Source organism: Sceloporus occidentalis, unplaced genomic scaffold (genome assembly GCF_023333645.1).
Source record: "Sceloporus occidentalis isolate IW3139 unplaced genomic scaffold, rSceOcc1.0.p SCAF_3, whole genome shotgun sequence".
In the NCBI taxonomy this organism is placed as follows: Eukaryota; Metazoa; Chordata; class Lepidosauria; order Squamata; family Phrynosomatidae; genus Sceloporus; species Sceloporus occidentalis.
In genome coordinates, this window is record NW_028316983.1 from 250,022,452 (window position 1) to 250,042,551 (window position 20,100).

The 20,100-nt window shown below is 52.6% G+C and overlaps 1 protein-coding gene across 1 annotated transcript; it reads right to left on the reverse strand.

The window, feature by feature from the left end:
- Nucleotides 1-336: 336 nt before the first annotated feature.
- Nucleotides 337-19,934, reverse strand: LOC149317808 (maestro heat-like repeat family member 5). The gene is made up of 16 exons (XM_089518423.1): nt 19,767-19,934; nt 18,833-18,955; nt 18,233-18,312; nt 17,674-17,785; nt 16,782-16,886; nt 15,800-15,935; nt 15,414-15,538; nt 14,884-15,033; nt 13,234-13,391; nt 12,998-13,133; nt 7,865-8,055; nt 7,281-7,418; nt 6,887-7,004; nt 5,588-5,734; nt 5,301-5,477; nt 337-630 (listed from the first exon to the last, which is right to left on the reverse strand). The coding sequence occupies exons 1-16, from the start codon at nt 19,809-19,811 to the stop codon at nt 337-339; spliced, it is 2,235 nt and encodes a 744-aa protein (XP_089374549.1). The 5' UTR covers nt 19,812-19,934.
- Nucleotides 19,935-20,100: the final 166 nt, after the last annotated feature.

Consider the following 20,100-nt stretch of genomic DNA (forward strand, 5'->3'; position numbering starts at 1 on the left):
CACCCACTTCACTCCATGGGGTGCCCGGCTGCAAAGTCCTGAGGGCAAACCCTTCTCCTGGCGGAAGTGCTTGCCCCTCTGCAGCCTGAGGTTTGGCAGACGCCCGTCCTAAAAAGCTGACCCCTCCCTCGACCCAGAGAGCCCCGGAGAGCAGGGTGTCCCACCCTCGCCTTTTGTCTCCTTTGGGCCCTTCCTGCTTTACTCTGAAAGGGCTCAAAGGAGGAATGAGGGCAGTTTGTGCCTTCGAGGCTCTGCCTGCCAGGGGCACTGACTCACATCAGGCTGGGCCTGGGCTGCTCCTCTCCTGGCCGGCCAGCCAGGTGGCTCTGCAGGGCCTCAGAGAAGGGCCTTCTCCGCCTGCCTTTCTGGAGATGCGGAAGCCATACCTGCCTCCTGCCTGGCCCTTTGGGGCCTTTTGGGGTCAAGTCGAGGGAGGCTCTGGGGGAGAAAGGGTCTGGCTCCAGCTGGACTTGCCATGGCGGTGGTGCTGTCCTGGTCCCGCAGGTGCAGAATGACTGGCAGGAGGCTGTAAAGCACCTCCTGCTTCAAGAAGGCCTTCTCTGCTTCCTTGGCACCCATCACCAGCTGCCCGAACAAAGCGAAGGCACTGGCGCGGACGCTGGGTCTTTCCTGGAGGGAGAGGAGAGAGACGTCGGGCAAGAAGCGTGTGGGGAATCCACAGTGGGCTGAGCATGGCATGCTGGGGCCACCCTTCACAAAGCCCCAGGGTCCCTAGGGGACGCGGACTGTCTGGACCTGGGTCAGTCTGGTTTCAGGACACCTTGCGGGGCAACCGACAAGGGAATGCATCCCTGTGAGTTCTGCTGGACCTCTTGGGCCGTGGCATCCTTCTGGGTGGCCACTCAGGGATGAACTCTGGAGCCCCTCTTTGGCCATGGCTTCTGTCCCCTTGGAGGGTCAAGTGCTCTCAGAAGGTGAGGCTGTTGAATGGGCTGTTCAACAAAATGGCCATCGGTCTACAGTGGGTTTCCCATGCTGCTTAACATCAATGTCAAGGGACCACATGAAGCCCCCAGGGGTCACTCTTTTTGCTCTAAAATGCCCTGAAATGATACCTAGCTGGTGAAGAGGGCATTTCCACATGTTTGGAGCCCCCCCCCCCCCAGCCCATAACTGTCAAAACCAAATTTTGTGATTTTTTTTCCCCAAAGAAGGGGGGGGGTTGCCTCAAAAGGGCCCAGTATTCCCCCTTGGGACTCAGGAAGGCCTAAGTCGGTGGCCCTGTGTTGCTTAGAGGGCAAAACCATTGTTCTCTCCTGGCCGGAGCGGCTGTAGTCCCCCAAGGCCTCCTGGCAGGGAATGGGGTCTTCCCCCTGGCCCTCTGCAGCTGGCCCTCCTGATGGTCTCCATGAAAATGCTGGGAGAGGCTCTCTGGAGAGTGGCATTGGGGGTCAACTGTGCTGATGGCACCCCAATTGAGCTCTCCTTTCCATCTAACACCAAGGAAGTGGTCTGAGTATTAAACTGGTGGACTGAATGAGGACAACTGGATTGAAACCTAATCCAGACAAGGCAGAGGTGCTCCTGGTCAGCTGAGTAGGGGCTCCCCTCCTGCGCCAGATGGGGCACTCTCCCCCCGAAACCTCAGGCCCTTTGGGGGAACAGGGGAGAGGCCTGCTCTCCTTTAAAGGCATTCTTGTGCTGCCAGGCCTTTGCAAACTGACAACGGATGGGATTTAAGTGCTGTGCAATTTTAAGGTTTGCACTGAGTTTTTAACAAGTTACATTTTAATTCATAACTGTTTTCAGATCAGAAATGAAAAGACAGAAAGACGAAAAAGTTAACAAAGACATGCAGGATTTAAAGATATTGGAGGAAAAAATGAGAATACATAAGAATAGTAATAATCTGAAAAATCAATATGTAATACTAAAAAATAGAATACAGCAGTCAAATACGGAAGAGATCGCATCAAAGTTAATGAGAATTAAACAACTATCCTTTGAAGGAGCTAATAAATCGGGACGATGGTTAGCGTACAAATTAAAAAAGAAACTGAAAAAAGGATGATTAATGAAATCAAGATAGGCCAAAAAATAATAACTCAACAGGGAGAGATAATAAGAGCATTCAAAGAAAATAAGGATAATAAGGATGAGGAGTTTGATGAAAAATTAAGCATCTACCTTGATAGAAAGGCAAAAGAACAAATGGAGGAGTTGGAAAAACCAATACAGGAGGAGGACATACTGAAAGGAATAAAAGCTTTGAAGGAAGGGAAAGCACCAAACGGCTATATGGCCGCGTTTGATAAAACCTTTGCAAAAGAGATGGTCAGGGAATTAGGGAAAGTATTCAATAACAAAGCAGATCAGGGGATACCCGACAGATGTGACCTTAATTCCTAAGGAGGGTAAAGGTAATCCTGAGCTGGCTAGTTACAGACCCATTGCACTCCTAAAGATAGATTCAAAAAGGTATACAGGAATTCTGGCAAATAGACTGAAAATGGTATTGAAAGGCATTAGACATGCAGATGAAAATGGATTCTTACCAGGAAGACATGCAAGATTTAACACACGCACCGTCCTGAATATAACAGAACACTATACAACACACAATGATAAAAAAAGGGCACTAATGCTGGTAGACGCTGAGAAGGCGTTCGGTAATTTGCGATGGAAATTTACGTTTGAGGTCATGAAAAGAATGGGGTTTGGATGCAGATGGTTATCAAATATTGCCCAATTATATGCTGACCAAAAAATTCAAGTTTTAATAAATGGACCAAAGACAAACTATATTCAGGTAGAGAAGGGCAGAAAAGAAGGTTGCCCCTTTCACCGCTGCTCTTTCTGAGGGCTTAGAAGTCCTGAATAACTCTATTAGAGCAAACAAAACAATTACTGGTGCAAAGGGAAAAGGGGTTGAATACAAGCTCCGGGCATCTGCTGACGATAGGTTACTAATACTAGAAGATCCAATCAATTGTATTGATCGTGTTTTAGGGGAAATGAATGAATTTGGTTTCTTCTCAGGATTTAAGATAAACAAAAGCAAAACCATATTGATTACAAAGAATATGAGAACAGCAGATGGAAAAAAATTGACATTAACATCAGGAATGGAAGTTAAAAAAAAGGCAAAGTAGTTGGGTATATGGTTATCGAATAAAAACATAGACTAATATGAAAATAGTTACAAGGTTGTATGGAGACAGATCTCAAGGGAATTGCAGAGATGGAATGACTTGGACCTGTCACTGTTAGGAAGAATAAGCGCCATCAAAATGAATGTACTCCCAAGAATATCGCATCTCTTTTTAAATCTGCCCAAGACAATTTTGATCTTGGAAAAGGAGATTAGCAAATTCTTGTGGAAAGGATAAAACCTCAGACAGATATTACGGGAAAGAAAGGAAAAGGGCGGCTGTGCTCTTCCAAATACGAAGCTGTATTTCTGGGCAGCAGGGCTGCTATGGCTGCAGGATTGGGTTAGGATAGAAAACAATAACTTGTTAAATATCGAGTCATCAAATTTGAGATACTTATGGTATGGCAAAGATTTAGTTAACAAAGAATCCGCTAATCACTCCATCAGGAAGCCCCTGATGAGAATGCATTTCCAGATGCCATACTGAGTCTCAGCACAGGAGGCTTTATTTGGCAGATGGGGAAAATCACAAAGCTGGATAAGATATAAGGACTTAATGAAGAGAACGACAAGAGGGGAGATAGGATCAAATCCAGGGAAGACCTAGAACGTAGAGGAATCAAGCTTCATTCAAGGTTCATGTATTTTCAAACTAAATCTAAATTTAAAGAGGACTTATTAAAGGAAGGACTGGAGTCGCAACCAACTGACTTGGATAAAAATTTTGGGATAGATTTCGAAATGTTATAAGCTTCTAGCATCAAGGGAGCTTGAATCCGAAACAATAGCATCTAATATGAGAAGGTGGGCACAGGATGTGGGACACCCGATTGCGCTAGAAGATTGGGAAAACTCATGGGGAAAACCAGCTAAGTTTACTGTTGCCCAAGACCTCAAAGGAAAGATCTTAAAGGTGGTAAATAGATGGTACTTGACACCATCAAGATTATCCAAGATGCCTAATAGTAACCAAAATGACCCATGCTGGAAATGTGGCAAAGTAAAAGGAAGCTATTATCATGCTCTAAAATCAGGTGCTTCTGGGGAAAATACATGTCAATATACAGAAAGTAATAGGAGTCAACTATACTATGGCTCCAGAACTAAACCTGCTTAATAGGACCAATTATTTAGGGAGCGAGCCGGAGAAAAGATATTGGAAAATCGTGTCGTACTTTATAACAGCGGCCAGAATATTGTTGGCCAAATTTTGGAAAATGAAAAGAGTACCCAATATAGATGAATGGATAGAGAAGGTCATAGAAATTAAAGCAATGGATAAACTAACTGCACTACTGAAAATGAGGAATATAAAAATGACTCATGGAGACCCTTTGAAGACTTTGTGCACAAAAGATGGAATGAAAGAATGTCATAAGTGTGTGAACCAAGTATGAGGATAATAAGAAGACGGGGGTCACCAATTATACTTGGTTGAATTCTGGATTTATGTTAAGACAAAGGTTGTGAATATATGAAGACAATAATATTTCAGAACAAAGCGTTATGCCATAGCAGAATGTCACAGAGATAGATATAGTGAGACTGAGCAGTCCTATCTCTCTACCTCTGATTGCTTTTGTATAAAGGAGATGATAGGGATTATTTGATATGCATGATCGCAGTACTATGGATTTTGAAATACTAAATAAATAAAACTATTATTACATTTTAATTCATAACTGTTTTGATTTTTTAAACGGTTTAATTGCTTTTAAAATTCTATATTTATAGATTGTACTGGTTTTGTACTGTTTCTACATTGTATTGTTTTAAATGTGCTGTCTGTGGCTTTAGTTCCTATATTGGGGGAAAGGCAGGATACAAGTAAATAAAAACAACAGCCTCCAGAATCCACTTTGGGTCCCACTTGGGAGAATAGCAGGGAACTAAGCCAACCAAACAGACAACGTTTCCTTTCCGCACGGAGCCTGCCTCTGCTGCTTCACCAGGATCTCTACCTGCTCCAGGGCACTCTCTCCCTCTCTGGCCTGCAGCCACTGACCATCATGGGGAGGCAGCCTGATGGCCAGTCAGGACAGCCAGGGGCTTGGGAGACGGCGGGGAAGGGGGACTGTCCACCCCGATGTGCTTTCGTGGGAAATGGGGCCCTGAAGAGGGACAAACGTGGCCTGAGGGGATGGCGGCGAGAAGCCGTATGGTCTTGTCCAGGTCCAGAACTTACGTCTTCGAAGAAGGACCGGGTGTTCAAGGCGAACTCCAGGGTGAGGTCCCCAGCCCCCTGGCCGTTCAAATCATGGAGGGTGGCCAGGATGTCCTTCAGGCCCCGCAGGACGTCCTGCTGCCGTCCACTGAAGACCAACTCAATGAGGACCAAGAGGTGATCCTGCAGGCGCTTGACCTGAACAAGACCAGAGGAGGCCCGGTGACCTCCCAGTATGCGGAGGCTGTCCTCGCAGGGGGAGCTCCCAGCCCTTCCGGGACCCTCTGCACCCCTCTCCTGCCCCTCACCTCTCCTGGCTGGAAGATGTCGCTCCCGAGGGCCTTCAGACAGAGGCCTCTGATGGCGGGGCTGGCAGAGGAGGAGGCCCCTTCCTCCAGGCGCTGCCTGAGCTTGGTCCATTCCATCATCTTCCTGACAGATGGGCTCTTAAGGAACTGAGAAAGGAAGGGAGGGAGGAAGAGACGAAGGAAGGAAGGAAGGAAGGAAGGAAGGAAGGAAGGAAGGAAGGAAGGGAGACCCATGGGTTTATCAAACTGGAGGAATTTCTCTTAAATTCAAATGAAAAGAAAGAGGGGCCAGAATGCATTCACTTAAAGTCATTAGTTTAGCGCAATTACGTGAATACGCACTGCATTCGAACTGGCTTCCCATTGCCTGAAAATAGCATGCCATTGCCCGAATTTGTGTGTGTCAGTCTATCACGCAATAACATTAAACCTCATGACTGCGTTCAGATTGCCATTGGATTATACTTCCAATTCCCCTTGTCTGATAAACTCCTCAGTGTGTCTGTCTGCATGGAGGGGCCACCCAAAGGGCAGGGGGCCTTGGCTTGGAGGGCGAGTACCAGCCAAGCGGAAGGGGCGGCGGGGCACCAGCACAAGACCAGGCCAAAAGGGCCGCTCTGGCCCACAGCAGGACCCTCACTTGGGAACCCACAGCAGGGAAAGGAGTGGGGCAGCTCTCTTGTCCTAGAAGCAGACAAGCCTTTGGGGCCGGGGGAGAGATCTGCGTGTGGCGGTAACATCAGCGCAGTATCTGTTTGGGCCCACAATTACTCTGGCCACAATGGCTAGCAATGCGGAGCCCTGGACCACAAGCCAGGGGCCAAGCGTGCTGTCCTATGGTGGGTCCCTGTGGCAGTGAGCCTCACGGTTCCTCCCCACGAACCGTGTGGGTGACCCCTTCCTTTTCGCCATTCAGCCTCACTGGTGCATCATATGGTCCAATATTGTGAAAGGAGGAAGGAATGAGTCTGCAGCCGGCCAAAACAATCCCCAAGTGTTGTGCCTTCTCTTCACAAGGGGACCCTCCATCTTGCTGTGAAATCCCTTTTGGTTTTTGCCTGGCCTGTCCTCTCACGCCAGAGATGACCCATGGCTGGCGGCCCTCCAGAGCAAGGAGGCCCCCAAAGCCCCCCCTTGACTCCCCCCCGGCAGGTCCTGGCCTTTGTCCAGGAGGGAGGCCATGCCAACCGCGGCCGAAGCCTGGTCAGAGGAGACCCATGGGAAGTCCATCGGTGGGCCAATACTTTTTTGTGGATGGCAGGAGCTCCCCTGGAGTTACTGGTGGGTGGGGGGTCTTACCTCGACCATGAGGGCCAGAGCTGTCACCTTCTTCATCTCATCCTCCTCATTGTTGAGGATGGACACGGCCTCGGAGAAGACTCCCCGGATCTGGGGGCTGTCGCACTCCATCATGGCCCTGAGGGGTCAGAACAGCACAGGGGGCCCGCTGGTCATCCCAGAGACCCTTGTCGGCAGTGGCGGTGGCAGCAGAATGGCTGGACGGTGGGGATGACAAGAGGGGCCACGTGGAGCTCCCTGAGATGGAGAGACCCCCGACTTCCTTTCCCTTTGAACGCAGAAGGGTCCCACCAGCTGCTCACAGTCCAGCCATGGAGGACAGAGGATGGGGGAAGCAACCATGATGCCCTTGCTCCCTGGCCGCATGCAGGGCTTTCTGGGCAAGGGCCCCTACCTTGCCAACAGGCGGGTGCCCTGCAGGAACTTCCCTGGGGTGTCCAGCACCTTCCAGCCAGCCTGGAACTCGATGCGGGCGTAGACAGCCCAGTCCTTGCCCAGTGAGAAGAGGCCCTTGATGATCTCCACCGATGTGCTAGAGACAGAGGAGGAGACGTCAGGGCTGCGTCAGGGCAGTGGATGCCACTGCCTGTCCCCCTGACCCCCAAGGCTCTTCCGTGCCAAGGAAGGCTTGTGGGTCTGAGTGTGTCAGCCGTGGCAGGACCATGGACAGCAGTGCAATCTGGGAGTGAAGGCAGCCGTTGGCACCTGGCCCTGGCATCTTGGGCTGGCACCACTCCTGGGCACCAGCTGACCTCCCAGAGGGGTGCCTCTTGGGGCCCCCTCTCTTTCCCTCTCTGAGCCTCCCCCCGACCCAGCCAGGGCACCAATTTAAGACAAGGAGGCCCAACAGGTGCCTGGTCTTCAGCGCAGCCATGCCCTGGTTCTGCCCATGCCCGGGGCACTATAGCGAAGGCCAGATTCCAGAGGGACCCCATCCGTCCTCCCTCCCTCCCTCCCTTCCACCCCCTTGGCTGGCACCTCCGGAAAGTGAGCGCTTTGGGGTCCTGCTTCATGATGTCCTCCAGCCTGGCTTGCAAGGCCTTGGGCAAGGCCAGCTGTCTCACACAGCAGACCTGGCTCAGCATTGGGATGAAGAGCTGGGCCTGCATTTCCATCAGGGCTGGACGGTAATCGGGGATCCCAAAGCATTCATAGATGACATTCATGGCCTGGAGGGAGGGAGGGAGGGAGGGGGAGATGTGGCTCTTGTGCAAGAAGCCTTGCTGGGGAGTATGCGCATGCACTTGCACACTCAGTCTCAGGCCATCCCACAGCAGAGCCAAAAGCCTCCTCAGTTCCCATAAGAGCGGGTCAAAGCAGGTCAACAGCATGCCTGGCCAGCCATGATTTCCAAGGGAGCCATGAATGGAGCATGTCTGAGGGGGATCCACTCCCAAAGCCCAACACTTGAACAAACTGCCTCACCAACCTAGGGCTCGAAGCCAGTGGCTAGCCCCAGTTAGAGAATGCCACTGAATCCATTGCCAAATAAGTCCATACCAACACTTCAGTAAATCCCTCTGATTCAGTGAGCTTAGTCGGGTTTGCAAGCAGCATTTATGCCTATGTGGACTGCGCACATGTCACTGTGCCAGGGAAAGTCCCAGCAAACCCAAGCCAATGCACACCTATGCTTTGCCATGATTTCTCAACTATGGCTCCCCAAGAGGATTCTGGGAGGAACAGTGGAAAAGGTGACTGGGTTTTAAAAGGAGGGCCAATGAAAAGTCAGTTTTGGCTTTAAACCGAGGGAAGGAGGTCTCACTCTTGCACATAGCACAGCACATTAGCACCTTGTAGGTGAGACTTTTAGGCCCATTTGGATGGAGGAAAACAAAGCAGGGAGAAAGGGAAGATTCCCCCCCCCCCAGCCTCACCATTGCCTTGCGCCAGAGCCAGTATCCTTTGTGGGGAGGGGGAGCCCCACAAAAAGAGAGAGCTAATAAGTGGGCCAGAATAAAGAGATCCACAGGAAAATATAGTTTTTACATAGTATTTACAAATACATAGATACTCCCAAGAGCACTGGCAGTTATTACTCCTGGGCGGCTGGCCATATGTCCCACTCTCTGGCCATGCTAACATCCCGAGGGCCACAGATACAGTAATTCTCATGCATGGCTTCACAGGTTCCTCCTGGGTAAAAGGGCGGGATCCCCCAGGCCTAGAAGGGGAAGGGGTCGCAGGGCCACTGGCCAGCCCCATCCGGCCATTTCTCTCCTTCATCGCGAATAAAGAATATGGAAGAGACAGCAAAACAAAAGGAGGGCTGACCAGAGGCTCCTGGAAGAAGCTGCTCCATTGAAATGTGTGGAAAGTCTCAGGTGGAGCTGGAGGGAACTGAGGAGATCTGAGAGGGAAGGAGGGAGGCCCTCTTTCCTGCTGGGCCTTCTCTTTGCCTGGCTTGGCTCACTCTCCGGTTGGGAAGGCACAGAGACACTGCCAGTGGGTCCAACTGTGGTTGCAAAACTTTCACCCCCGGAGCTCAGAAAGCTGACCTTGCCTAGCTCTCTGTTTCCCAATGGGAAAGTGCTGAGAGATCCAGTCTGAGCTTCCTTTCTCTCGTTTTGGCTTTCAGGGTTAAACGCCACAACGTTAGTCTCAGAGACTGAGAGAGAGTGAGGAGGACGCATGGCCCTTCCAGGAGAGCCAGCATGGGTTTGTCAAGAACAGATCCTGCCAGATCAACCCTCTCTCTTTTCCCGATCGGATCACTAGTTTAGCAGACAGTGGGAATGCTGTGGATGTCATTTATCTGGATTTCAGCAAAGCGTTTGCTAAGATCCCCCATAATATTTAGACTGGCAAACCGATTAAATGTGGAATGGATTGAAACACTGTCAGATGGATCCACAGTCGGTGGGAAACCAAGCCGAAAGAGTCATCCCCAACGGCTGCGCTTCAAACTGGAAGGAGGTCTCGCGGTGAATGCCATTACTCTCCAACATGTGTATCAACGACACAGGGACTGTCTGCACTGGCAAAGCAAAACAGCTTCAGACTGACTTGAAGCCTAGCAGCCCAGACGGCATACAATGTGATGCCAGGTGAAAGCCAACCCGTAGTCATGCTCTGGGGCCATGCAGAGAATGTGCATCATCCCACGTTCCTATAAACAGGACGGTGTGAGCACAGGAATATGGGAAAGCTGAGGAGGCACAGAGAAGTGCTTTGCAACATGCGCCCTTGGAGCGGTGAGACGCAGCTGCGTTTTCTTTGGGTTCCTATACAGGCGCACAAGTGGCCAGCAGCACTATTGAACTGTCACATACCCCGTGATGGGAAAGAAGGACAAACATGGCAGGCTGCCAATAATGCCATGGAAGTAACTAAACCAAATATACACATACTAGACCCTCCAGCAGGAGGACCTGGGGTGAAGCTTGTTTTCTGCTGCTCCAGAGAAAAGGACCCAAGGAGCAATGGATGCAAACTCCAGGAGAAGAGATTCCAGCTCAACATTAGGAGGAACATCCTGAGAGTGAGGGCTGTCTGACAGAGGAATGGACTGACTCAGACCATGACGGAGTCCCCTTCTTTGGAAGTCTTTTAACAGAGGCTGGATGGCCATCTGTTAATGGGGATGCTTTGACTGGGAGTTCCTGCACGGCAGAATGGAGTTGGGCTGGATCAGGGCTCTTCTTGGGGTCTCTTCCAACTCTATGATTCTATGGTTCATTCAGGATGAAAGGGGGGCACATGTGGGGAGGCCTCCATGATTTCCAGGTAAGGGCCCTGGAGGTGCACTGCTTCAATGCCTGGACTGCGGCCACTGACTCACAAACCACCACAAGGCTGTGAGTTCAACCCCAGCCAGGGGCTCAGGGCTGACTCAGCCTGGCATCCCTCCAAGGTGGCTAAAATGAGTGCCCAGCTTGTTGGGGGCAATTGGCTTAGAGTTGTACACCGCTTAGAGACTGCGTAGTGTGGTATGAATCAGTATATCAATGAAGCTGCTATTGCTACTGCTGTGCCAGTGTGTCGCTGGGCACACCGATGCCCCATGTCCAGGGGTAGAATCGCTTGTGTGGCTGTGGCCGGTTACACAGGGCATCCAAAGGGACGGCAGCTGGGTGGGAAGCCATTTTGGCCGTAGGTGGCATTTCTGTGTGAGTGCCCACACGCATGGTGTGGAGGAAGGACAAACAAACGAACAGGCGGTGTGGCTTGATGCCATGTGGTGCGGACTGCGCTCGGGTGTTTGGCCTGCCTTCAGAGGGGGCCATGCGGACAGTGGGCTGCCAACTGCTTTGGGGGAAAAGAGGATCGGCTCGGTTCTTCCTGGCTGTCTCCTCTGCCCCTCGGAAGATTTGGTGGAGGGAATCCTTATCAAGTTTGTAGATGATACTAAACTGGGAGTGGTGGCTAACCCACTGGAAGACAGGAACAGAACTCAAAAGGAGCCGGGTGAACTAGAAAACTAGCAGTGTGATGCTGCAGCAAAGAAGGCCAATGCAACCTTAGTCTGCATTAATAGAAGCACTGGAGGTTTCTGAGGGAAGTGATACTCCCCCAATATTCTTTGCTGGCAGGCCTTATCTGTAGTACTGCATTCAGCTCGGGTGCCTCGTTTTAAAAAGGATATAGGACTCTTATCATACAGGGGAAATGGGGGGTTTAAACCAACATTAGCCCATGAAAATTGCGTGACTGCGGTGAAGATTTCCACATGCATCACGATTAAAGAGGACTTATCCCAGCAATAAACAGGTAATAACTAGGAATGATTTGTTGCTGGTTATTACCTGTTTATTGCCAGGATAAGCCCTCTTTAATTGTGATGCATGTGAAGTTGTCCATGTCTTTGTGGATTTCAATGGCTTCCCTTTGCATTCTGACCTGAAAGCTGTTGGCACGGCCCAGAATTTCAGTGTTTTCAAACAGCATTTTATGCCCAAATAGCATTTATAACGCCTTTTGCTTGTTTTTCTGGCTGACTGGGCCACAGAGTAGACAGGAAACCTACACAACGGACAGATTCCTACCCAAGAACTCCAGCCATCACTCAGGGCAAAAAGAAGCACAGGCAAAACAATACAATGCTATTTGAAATCCTGGACCATTCCAAGAGCTATCAGGCCAGGATGATGCCCAGGAAAGCCATTGACATCCACAAAGACCTGGACCACTTCAGCAGGAAAGAGGAAGCCCTGAAAGTGAACTGAAAAACACCACAATCAAGACCCAGCGAATGCAAATGCAAACGCAGATGCCAACCACTCAGGGCCAGGGGCTTCCCAGCAGGCAAGGGCTCACGGATTAAGCAGACACAGCGAGTGAGACCCTGCCACTCAGCAACAGGCCAACACATGGACTGACACGAAACCCCTTCCTCACCACAAAGGGTCACACAGTGCATACACACCCCACTCACTCTCTCGCCAGCATGACAGAAACTAATATTGTCTCTAGGTTTTTGTGGGTTTTTCAGACTATGCGGCTGTGTTCTGGAAGAGTTTATGCCTGACGTTTCGCCAGCCACAAATGTTGGCAAAATGTCAGGAACAAACTCTTCCAGAATGCGGCCAGGTAGTCCAAAACCTCCACAAAAACTAGAGACAATGTTAATTTGGCATGGCTTTTGGTACTTTTGGCAATGGCAGCATTCCTTTCTTAGTGCTTACAGATGGATGTTTATCACACTATACTCTTAAAGTGCTACTATTCCACTTTGACTGCTCTAGCTGCCTCCTGTTGCATTCTGGGATTGGCATTTTTAAGGAGGGGTATTTAGAATTCTCAGGCAGAGAAGTTATAGTGTGATAAACACCATGGTCTGCTGTAGAAGCGGGCAGATGGGGGATGATGGGAGCTGGACACGTAAACGGCCAAAGGGCACCCTGGGCAGCACTGGCGCCCACACGGCGGCTGTCTGATGGGGCCGGTGGTACCCCAAGACCATGGCCGGACTGACTTTGACCGCACCGTTCCCTCCTCCTCCTCCGACACCAGTCCTCCTGGCAGGGACACAGGGAGCCCCCCATGCACCATCCATGCCTCTGGGCAGGGAAGGAACAGACCCAGCAGGTTGTGGGCCCAAGCACCAGAGCTGAGCAATCAGCAAGCAGCCAGTTGGGCTAGGCAGAACCGGGCTGGCACCAGGCTGCTTACCGCAAGGGACACGGCGAGGATGTCCTCGTTGCTCTCCTGGGGGTCCTTGACCTGGAGGCTCTTCAGCAAGATCTGCAAGACTTGCGTGGCCACCTGCGGACCTGACGCCATCGCCATCCAGAGCTGCCTGGCCTGCCTGCAAAGTCAAGAAGCCGCCGGGGTTCAGCCACCACTTTTGCCTCCACCCGCTGCCGGACGTTGGGCCTGAAGGCCTGAGGAAGACGGTTGGGCCCTACCTGTTGACAGGTATGGAGAAGGAGAGGCAGCTGTGCACCACCTCCTCTAAGTGGAAGGGCAGCAGGTATCCCAAGGCCTTCAGCAGCACCTTCCGGACCCAGAAGGAGGCTGGATGGGCCTGGAGGCAAGTGTAGATGGTGGCCACCACCTCCTTCACCTGGGCAGGAGAGAAGGAATGGCGGCCGTGAAGGACAGGCACGGAGACCCCACCCCTGCGAGGAAGGCTCCGCTCTCAGCTGAGGCTCCTTGGCTCTTCTGAGAGACACAGGGCCTGGAGGTCTGCTGCTTCCTCTGACTGCTGCCTGGCCTGGGGCTGCGGAGGCTTTGCCCGCCTATCGCCAGCATGGCCTCACTAATGGCAACCTGCCACTCTTTTGCCTTTGCCACAGCCACGCTCTTCCTGGCTTGCCCCAGCGGGCAGCCATTTCCCTCTCCTCTCTCGTTCCTCCATTAGAACGTGTATTTGAACATGCACGCCTCTTGGCAAGCAAAGCTACCCGGCTTAAGCTTGCTTATTTCACTGCTAGACCCGGTGAAAGGTAGGCGTGGGGCATGCTGTTGCTCAGCGTCTCCTAACAGTTGGATCACTGTGTCCTCACCTGGGTGCTCTTTTCACAGCCAAAGGTGATACAGAAATGTGTTTGCTAATTGAGTTTATATAATTATAAATCTCCAGCTAAATACAATGTCAAGTAGTATTCAAACATAAACATATTTAGAATCATATATACACCCCTTTCGTATTAGTTTAAGTCTTATGTTGGCTAATTTATTATCAATACCTTCCCCATTCATTGATCTTTCTCTTAATCTACAGTATATCCCTATTATTCCTAAACATTACTTATATACAAAATAACATTCATTTGAAGGAATTATTACTTTTATGTTGATTTAATCTCTACAAATTGTTTATTGTATAACCTTATATATCATATTTAAACTACTGACTCGATTTCTCAGTCTATTCTTCAGGAGAATGCTAAATATGTTGTTGCGCTTTAACCTCTTTAGTCTCTTAAGCTTAACACCACATTCGTCTGCCACATATTTTGGAGGAATACAGATATGTTCTGTGGCGAATAAATGTGGGACGCAGAACACGTCCCGCCAAAGAGCCAGGCCAGAACCGTCACACCATCTCAGGCCAGGCCAGAGGAGCCGTGCCGAATGACCACAGCCTCTCTGGGCAACAGGGGTCATCCGTGTAGGTCACAGCGAGGGCTGGCTAGGCCAGGGCCAGGAGACACTCTGCGCCCCAAGAGGCCTTCCCTCGCCAGCCTCCTACCCGTCGGAGGCAGGCCAGGAGGCCGGCTTGGCCCATCCCATTCCTAGGCTCCATAGACACCGCCCCCACCTTCTCTGCCCTCAGGGAAGCCTTTGCCAAGCAGACTGACCACACTGGCCACTCATGAATGGGGGGGGGGGAGCAGGGGGTGGGGAGGGAGGGCTGGGCTCCTGCAGAGGAAGTCAGGACCTCTACCTTCGGCTCCCACCCTGGCATAGGCCCTGCCTCCTGGGACAGGAGGGCTGGGATGGAGAGTGCCAAGGCCTTTGGGGAAGCAGAGCCGGCTCCTCCTCGTGGGTCTCCCAGCCCAGTGAGCCAGGAAAGACTTTGGGGCCAGGAGCAGTGGTTGAAGAGCTCTCACCCGCTCAACCTTCCTGGCATGGTTCTGGAGGACAGCATGGAGGACCTCCTCTGAGGCCCTCAGAGTCTCTGTGTTGGATCCTCGGAGGTTGTCCAGAACAGCGAGCAGGAGACTGGTCAGCTGCGTGGAGAACAGCTGGTCCTCTGGGCCCTGAAGCAAAGAGTGGCTGCGGTGGTCTCTCCTTGGGGGCCCTGGCCAGCAGGAGAAGCCCCCCGGCCCCAGTGGGAAGGGACTGGCAGGAGAAGGTGAGAGGTGGCTTCCTGGGGGGCCCAGGGCCAAAGGCAAGGACCCCTTCCCTCTTCCTCCCTGGAACATTACACATCTTCTTGCCAGGCATAGCTCCTCTCTGAACGTGGAGGGCTCCTTCCTCTCCTTTGGGGAACCGTGAGAAAAGACCCTGGCTTGGCAGACGGGGGATGCCCAGGGGGAGGCCAGCGCTCACAAACCCACCCCATGGCCTGCTGCTGGGGCCAGTCCAGGAGTCCCGGCAGCCTGGGCAGCTCTCTGTCCATCCCTGCCGGCCCGAGTACCTTGGCCATGTGCCAGATGCTCTCTTGCACCAGCGACGGGGCCGAGGGGCACACCTTCTCCTTGGACTGCCGGGGGCTCCTCCTGACAGCCCACCTCAGCCGCTTCTGCTTGCTCTTCGTTGGCTCTGTCGCCAGGCGGAAAATGGAGGAGCGGTCAGACACTCTGCCCCACGCTTTGGAAGCTGGGGAGGGGGTCCCCAGCTGCAAAAGGGCCATTGGGGTGGGGGGGCACAGTGTTTGGGGGCATCGGAGCCACGATGTGAAGGTCCTGAGGTGGTCATGCCATGGGCATCGGGGGGAAGGAAAAGGCAACACTTGGGGGGCAGCGCCATTATCCTGGCTGCTCCTGCAAAAAGAGCAAGGGCCCTGGGTCCCTCAGTGCTCACCCTTCTGGCTGAAGAGGATCTTGTAGAGGCAGCTGACCGCCTGGACCGCAGAGGTGCAGATGGTCTCCACCGGATCCTTGGCCAGAGCAAGCAGAATGGCAGCCGGGTGGCCCAGCCGGCCAAAGTCCGAAGAGAGCTGAGGAAACATGGGTGGAAGGGAGGACCATTTCTTTCACACTTCATACAGCCCTTATTTGTTATTTATTCATTTCGGGGGTTTTAATGCCCTTTTAAAAAAACTTGGCAATAAAACACTCCTTAGGTGGGATCCTTAGGTGGAAGTGACCATGTTCTCCTGGAGTTTGTAATACAATGGAAAGGAGAAGCCAGGCAGAGTCAGACACGCATCCTGGACTTTAGGAGAGCGGATTTCAGTAAACTTAGAGAAGTATTGAGGGTGATCCCTGGTCAGAAATACTAAAAGAGAAGGGAGTTCAGGACAGATGGGAGTCTCTCAAAAGGGAGATACTGAAGGCACAATCTCAAACAGTTCCAATGAGAAAGAAAAATGGGAGATGTCTCAAGAAACCAGGATGGATGACTAAGGAACTTCCAACGGAGCTGAGTTTGAAACGGAAGATGTATAAGAAATGGAAAAAGGGGGAAATCACCAAAGAGGAATTCAAAGAAATAGCAGGCCTGTGTAGGGTAAAGTCAGAAAAGCTAAAGCGCAGAATGAGCTCAGACTTGCTAGAGAGGTTAAAGACAACAAAAAGGGCTTTTATGGATATGTCCGCAGCAAGAGGAAGAAGAAGGAAATGGTAGGGCATTTACGTGGAGAAGATGGCAAAATGCTAACAGAAGACAGAGAAAAGGCAGAGTTACTCAAGACCTTCTTTGCCTCATTGTTCCCAGAAAGGGCAAAGGTTGGCTGACCATCCGTGGGGGTGCTTTGAGTTCCTGCATGGCAGGATGGGGTTGGACTGGACAGTCCTTGGGGTCGTGAGGGGAGGCAAGGCCATTGGGGTGCATGGCTACTCACATGCAGGTTGAGGTGACTGGCCACATACTTCATCAGCGCCGTGGCCATCCCAACTGCCCTCTCCCTGACGTGAATGGATGAAGATGTCACCCACGGCTCCATCGTCTATAAAGCAAAAAAGCAAACTGTCTGGCCAGTCAGGAACCAGTTGCCCCAGGAGGCAACAGCCCTCCCCAGCCAAACTCCTGCCAAGCGCATGAGGCTTGCATTTAAATAAAGGAGCAGCTGAACACATCCCTCTGCAAGCCAGGAAAGTGGTGCAACTCTTTTTTACAAATTGCAAATGGCTGCTCTGCCCCAATAGTGCCCTGTCCAACAGGATTGGGTTCTTCATGTGTGGGATCTCGTTCTCCCCCCTTCCTTTTGCGTTTTCCACAAAGGAAGCCCCTCCCTTCTTCTTGCATACCTCCATCATGTGCGCCAGGTCACAGCTGTACGGATCCTCTGTAACTAGCCCCTGGAGCATCCCTTCAAGGGTGCCCATGGTCTGGCAGAACAGGGCCTGAGGCAGAGGGAGGAAGCTGCGCTTAGCACCCCATAGATGGAGGGGCTGGAGGGGCCAGAGGGAGGACACCATCAAGCCAGATCAAGGGGAGGGCAGCGGCTATGACTGGGGGGCAGAGCCAGAGGCACAGCGGAGGTGGCCATGTATCACGCCCAGGGAAGCGTGGGGCAGAGCGCCAGGCCCACACGTCTCTCAATGGTCTGATGTGCAAAAGGAGGCTGCCGGTCCTGACCCGACAGCTGACCCATGGATGTGCTGGAAGGGAGATGCTGGAGGGCAGTTCTCATGGCCTTCCTGAACGTTAAATTCTCACCCAGGAACTACAAATGTGCTTTTTGCAAAACCAGGCTCTGGCCTTGCTAGGAATGCCTGAGGCGCAGGACTCACTTTGGCGCTGATGTCTTCTAGGGTGTCCAGCGGTGGCAGGGCAAAGACGCTCCGGAAGGCAGCGCGGAGGAGGTGGGACTTCCTGCTTTGCTCCAGAGGAGGCTTCAGCTTGCTGCCAAAAGAGGAGAAGCCCACCAGGGGAGGTCAGCAATGGCTGCAGCGGTGGAGGCGGCAGCAGTGAGACCCCTCTGTGGCCAGCTGGCTGACCATCCTCCCTACCGGGCCAGGAGAGGCCCTCCCTTGCCTTGCCTCCAGCCCCCACGACGCAGCTCCCTTCTTCAGCCATCCTGGTTCTGCTGCTCTAGGGCTTCTCCAGTCCCTTGAGGACAAACAGTCCTTATTCTCTGCTCATCCATCCACTTTGCCCTCCTTGGCCTTTGGCCCCTCTCGGGCCATGCTCCCCCTTTGGGCCTCTCATGGAGAGTATGGGCAAGGCCCTTGGCTCTGGCTGACCGTTGTGCGGAGGCTGCATGCAGGGCCCTATCTTTCCCAAGAATCCCCCCATCTTGAGTGGGCCTTTGCGGATCCCCCTCCTACCAACCCCTGCCACACGCAGTACCTGAGCTGTGCCACGATGTGCATGGCGTCCTGGCGCACCGTGTTGGCCAGCTTCTGGGTGGGCTCTCCCTCTATCACCATCTGCCAGGCAAGATGGAGGACAGAGAGGACATGAGCAGGACCCATGGGGCACCCTCTCTGTTTGCCGTGGGCACCCTGTTGCCGGGTGAGGCTGGGAAGGTGCTCCCACCAAAGGTCACCTGTGTTCTCAGTGGCTCTCCATTAACCCTGTGATGGCTCAAGCGTAGAGCTTGTTACGATTCCAACACACTTAAACCCCTGATTTTCCCCATGGGATAAAGTCCTTGGCCTAAGAGGGGGCTTACCCTGGAAGGCAGCCACACGGAGGCAGACTTGGAAGCCTTTCCTCCAATAACCTTGCCTTCCCGCCCTCCAAGTTGCCCTGGAAGCGCTGTGGCTGAGCGGGGGTGCCCCACGTCCCACCCCAAATGGCCAGGCCTTGGGCCCAGGCCCTCTTGGCCAAGCTCTCCCCATGGCCCCTTCTGCCAATCATTGGTCATCCACTTCCAGCCGGCCACTTGAGCCCCGGGGCCAGTTCTCCTCAACTCCCAAATGTGCAGCTCAAGCAGAGCCAACCTACAGTCAGGCACTCCACCAGCTGCGTCTTCATGGTCAGGCGAAGGTGTTTTGCTTTGCCTGTGGCTTCAATGGCCTCCAAGAGCATCAGGACTGCCACCAGGAAGGTCTTCTTCAGGTCCATGTCCTAAATCCAGAGGAGAGAAGGGGCAATGAGAACATCCCCGGGGCCTGGGACAGGATCAGACCCCCACAACTGTTTGTCTCCATTGACCACTTCAGTCAGTAGACCTGCCTTGAGTCAGCTGCCCCCCATTAATAGTAGCCGAGGGTTTTTAAAAAATGCTGGCCAGAGTAAATCCTGGTGGAGCTGGGGATGGAGGAGCCATGGGGAGGGAGCCCCTGGTCCCAGGCCTCACACCAGGAGACACAAGTCTTTTCTTCTTTCCAAAGTCTACCCAGGGAGACCCTTTTATTGCTCCCCAAGGAGGAAATAGACCCTGCCCCCTCAGAGATGACCCCAACAAGCTAAGGATGGCTGTTCAGGGCCCAAGGTCTCTCCAGCCCCACTTTCTCCTCACGGAGGGGGCAGCCGCCCACAAGCCAGCTGTGGGCACGAATGCACAATCCACGACTGGGAAGCCCCCTGCCATGGCTTGGCCCAAGTGAGTGGCCTCCAGCCCATGCTGCCCCTGCCTGCACCATGGAGCTTTCTTGGCAAGATTTGTTCAGGAGAGGTTACCTCTGCCTTCCTCTGAGGCTGAGAGAGCGTGACTTATTGCCCAAGTGGGCTTCCATGGCCAAGCAAAGGGCATTCGAACCCTGGTCTCCAGAGTCTTGGTCAAACGCTCCAACCACGATGCTAAGGTGGCACTTAAACCACTGAACCCCAAGGTCCTCATCTGAGTCCCCCTGTGCCTTTCCCCTCAACCCTCGTTTTGGGGCAAGGATGGGGCTGTGGGTCTCCTGCGGAGCAAAGGGCCACAGGCTGAGCGTACCTGTGGGTTGGCTGTGCATAGCATGGCCATTTGAGATGCAATCATGTTTGCTCTGGGGAGCACCTCTGCCTTGATATCCAGGGCCACTCGCCCAAAGCACAGGAGGAGGGTGTCCCACGGCGGACCCTGCGGAGGAAGACAGAGCGCCTGCGGAGCATTCTTCTGCTTGCTTGGAGCTCAGTGCTGCTTCCTCCTCCTCCTCCTCCTCCTCGCTTTTGGCTTCGGAGGTGGAGGCGCCTGGTCTCTGCAAAACTCTGCCACGGAAGCTGTTTCCTGACAGAGTCAGTCTTTCTTTCTTCCCCAAAGGGCTAAAACCCCAGTCCTTTTCACACAA

Excerpts from the sequence above, each read along its gene's own strand:
- LOC149317808 (XM_089518423.1), bottom strand. The coding sequence starts at position 19,811 with ATGATTGCATCTCAAATGGCCATGCTATGCACAGCCAACCCACAG. Across the intron at positions 16,887-17,673 it reads TAGAAGACATCAGCGCCAAA|ACGATGGAGCCGTGGGTGAC; the intron begins GTGAGTCCTGCG and ends TTTGCTTTATAG. Across the intron at positions 7,419-7,864 it reads AAAGCGCTCACTTTCCGGAG|CACATCGGTGGAGATCATCA; the intron begins GTGCCAGCCAAG and ends CTCTGTCTCTAG.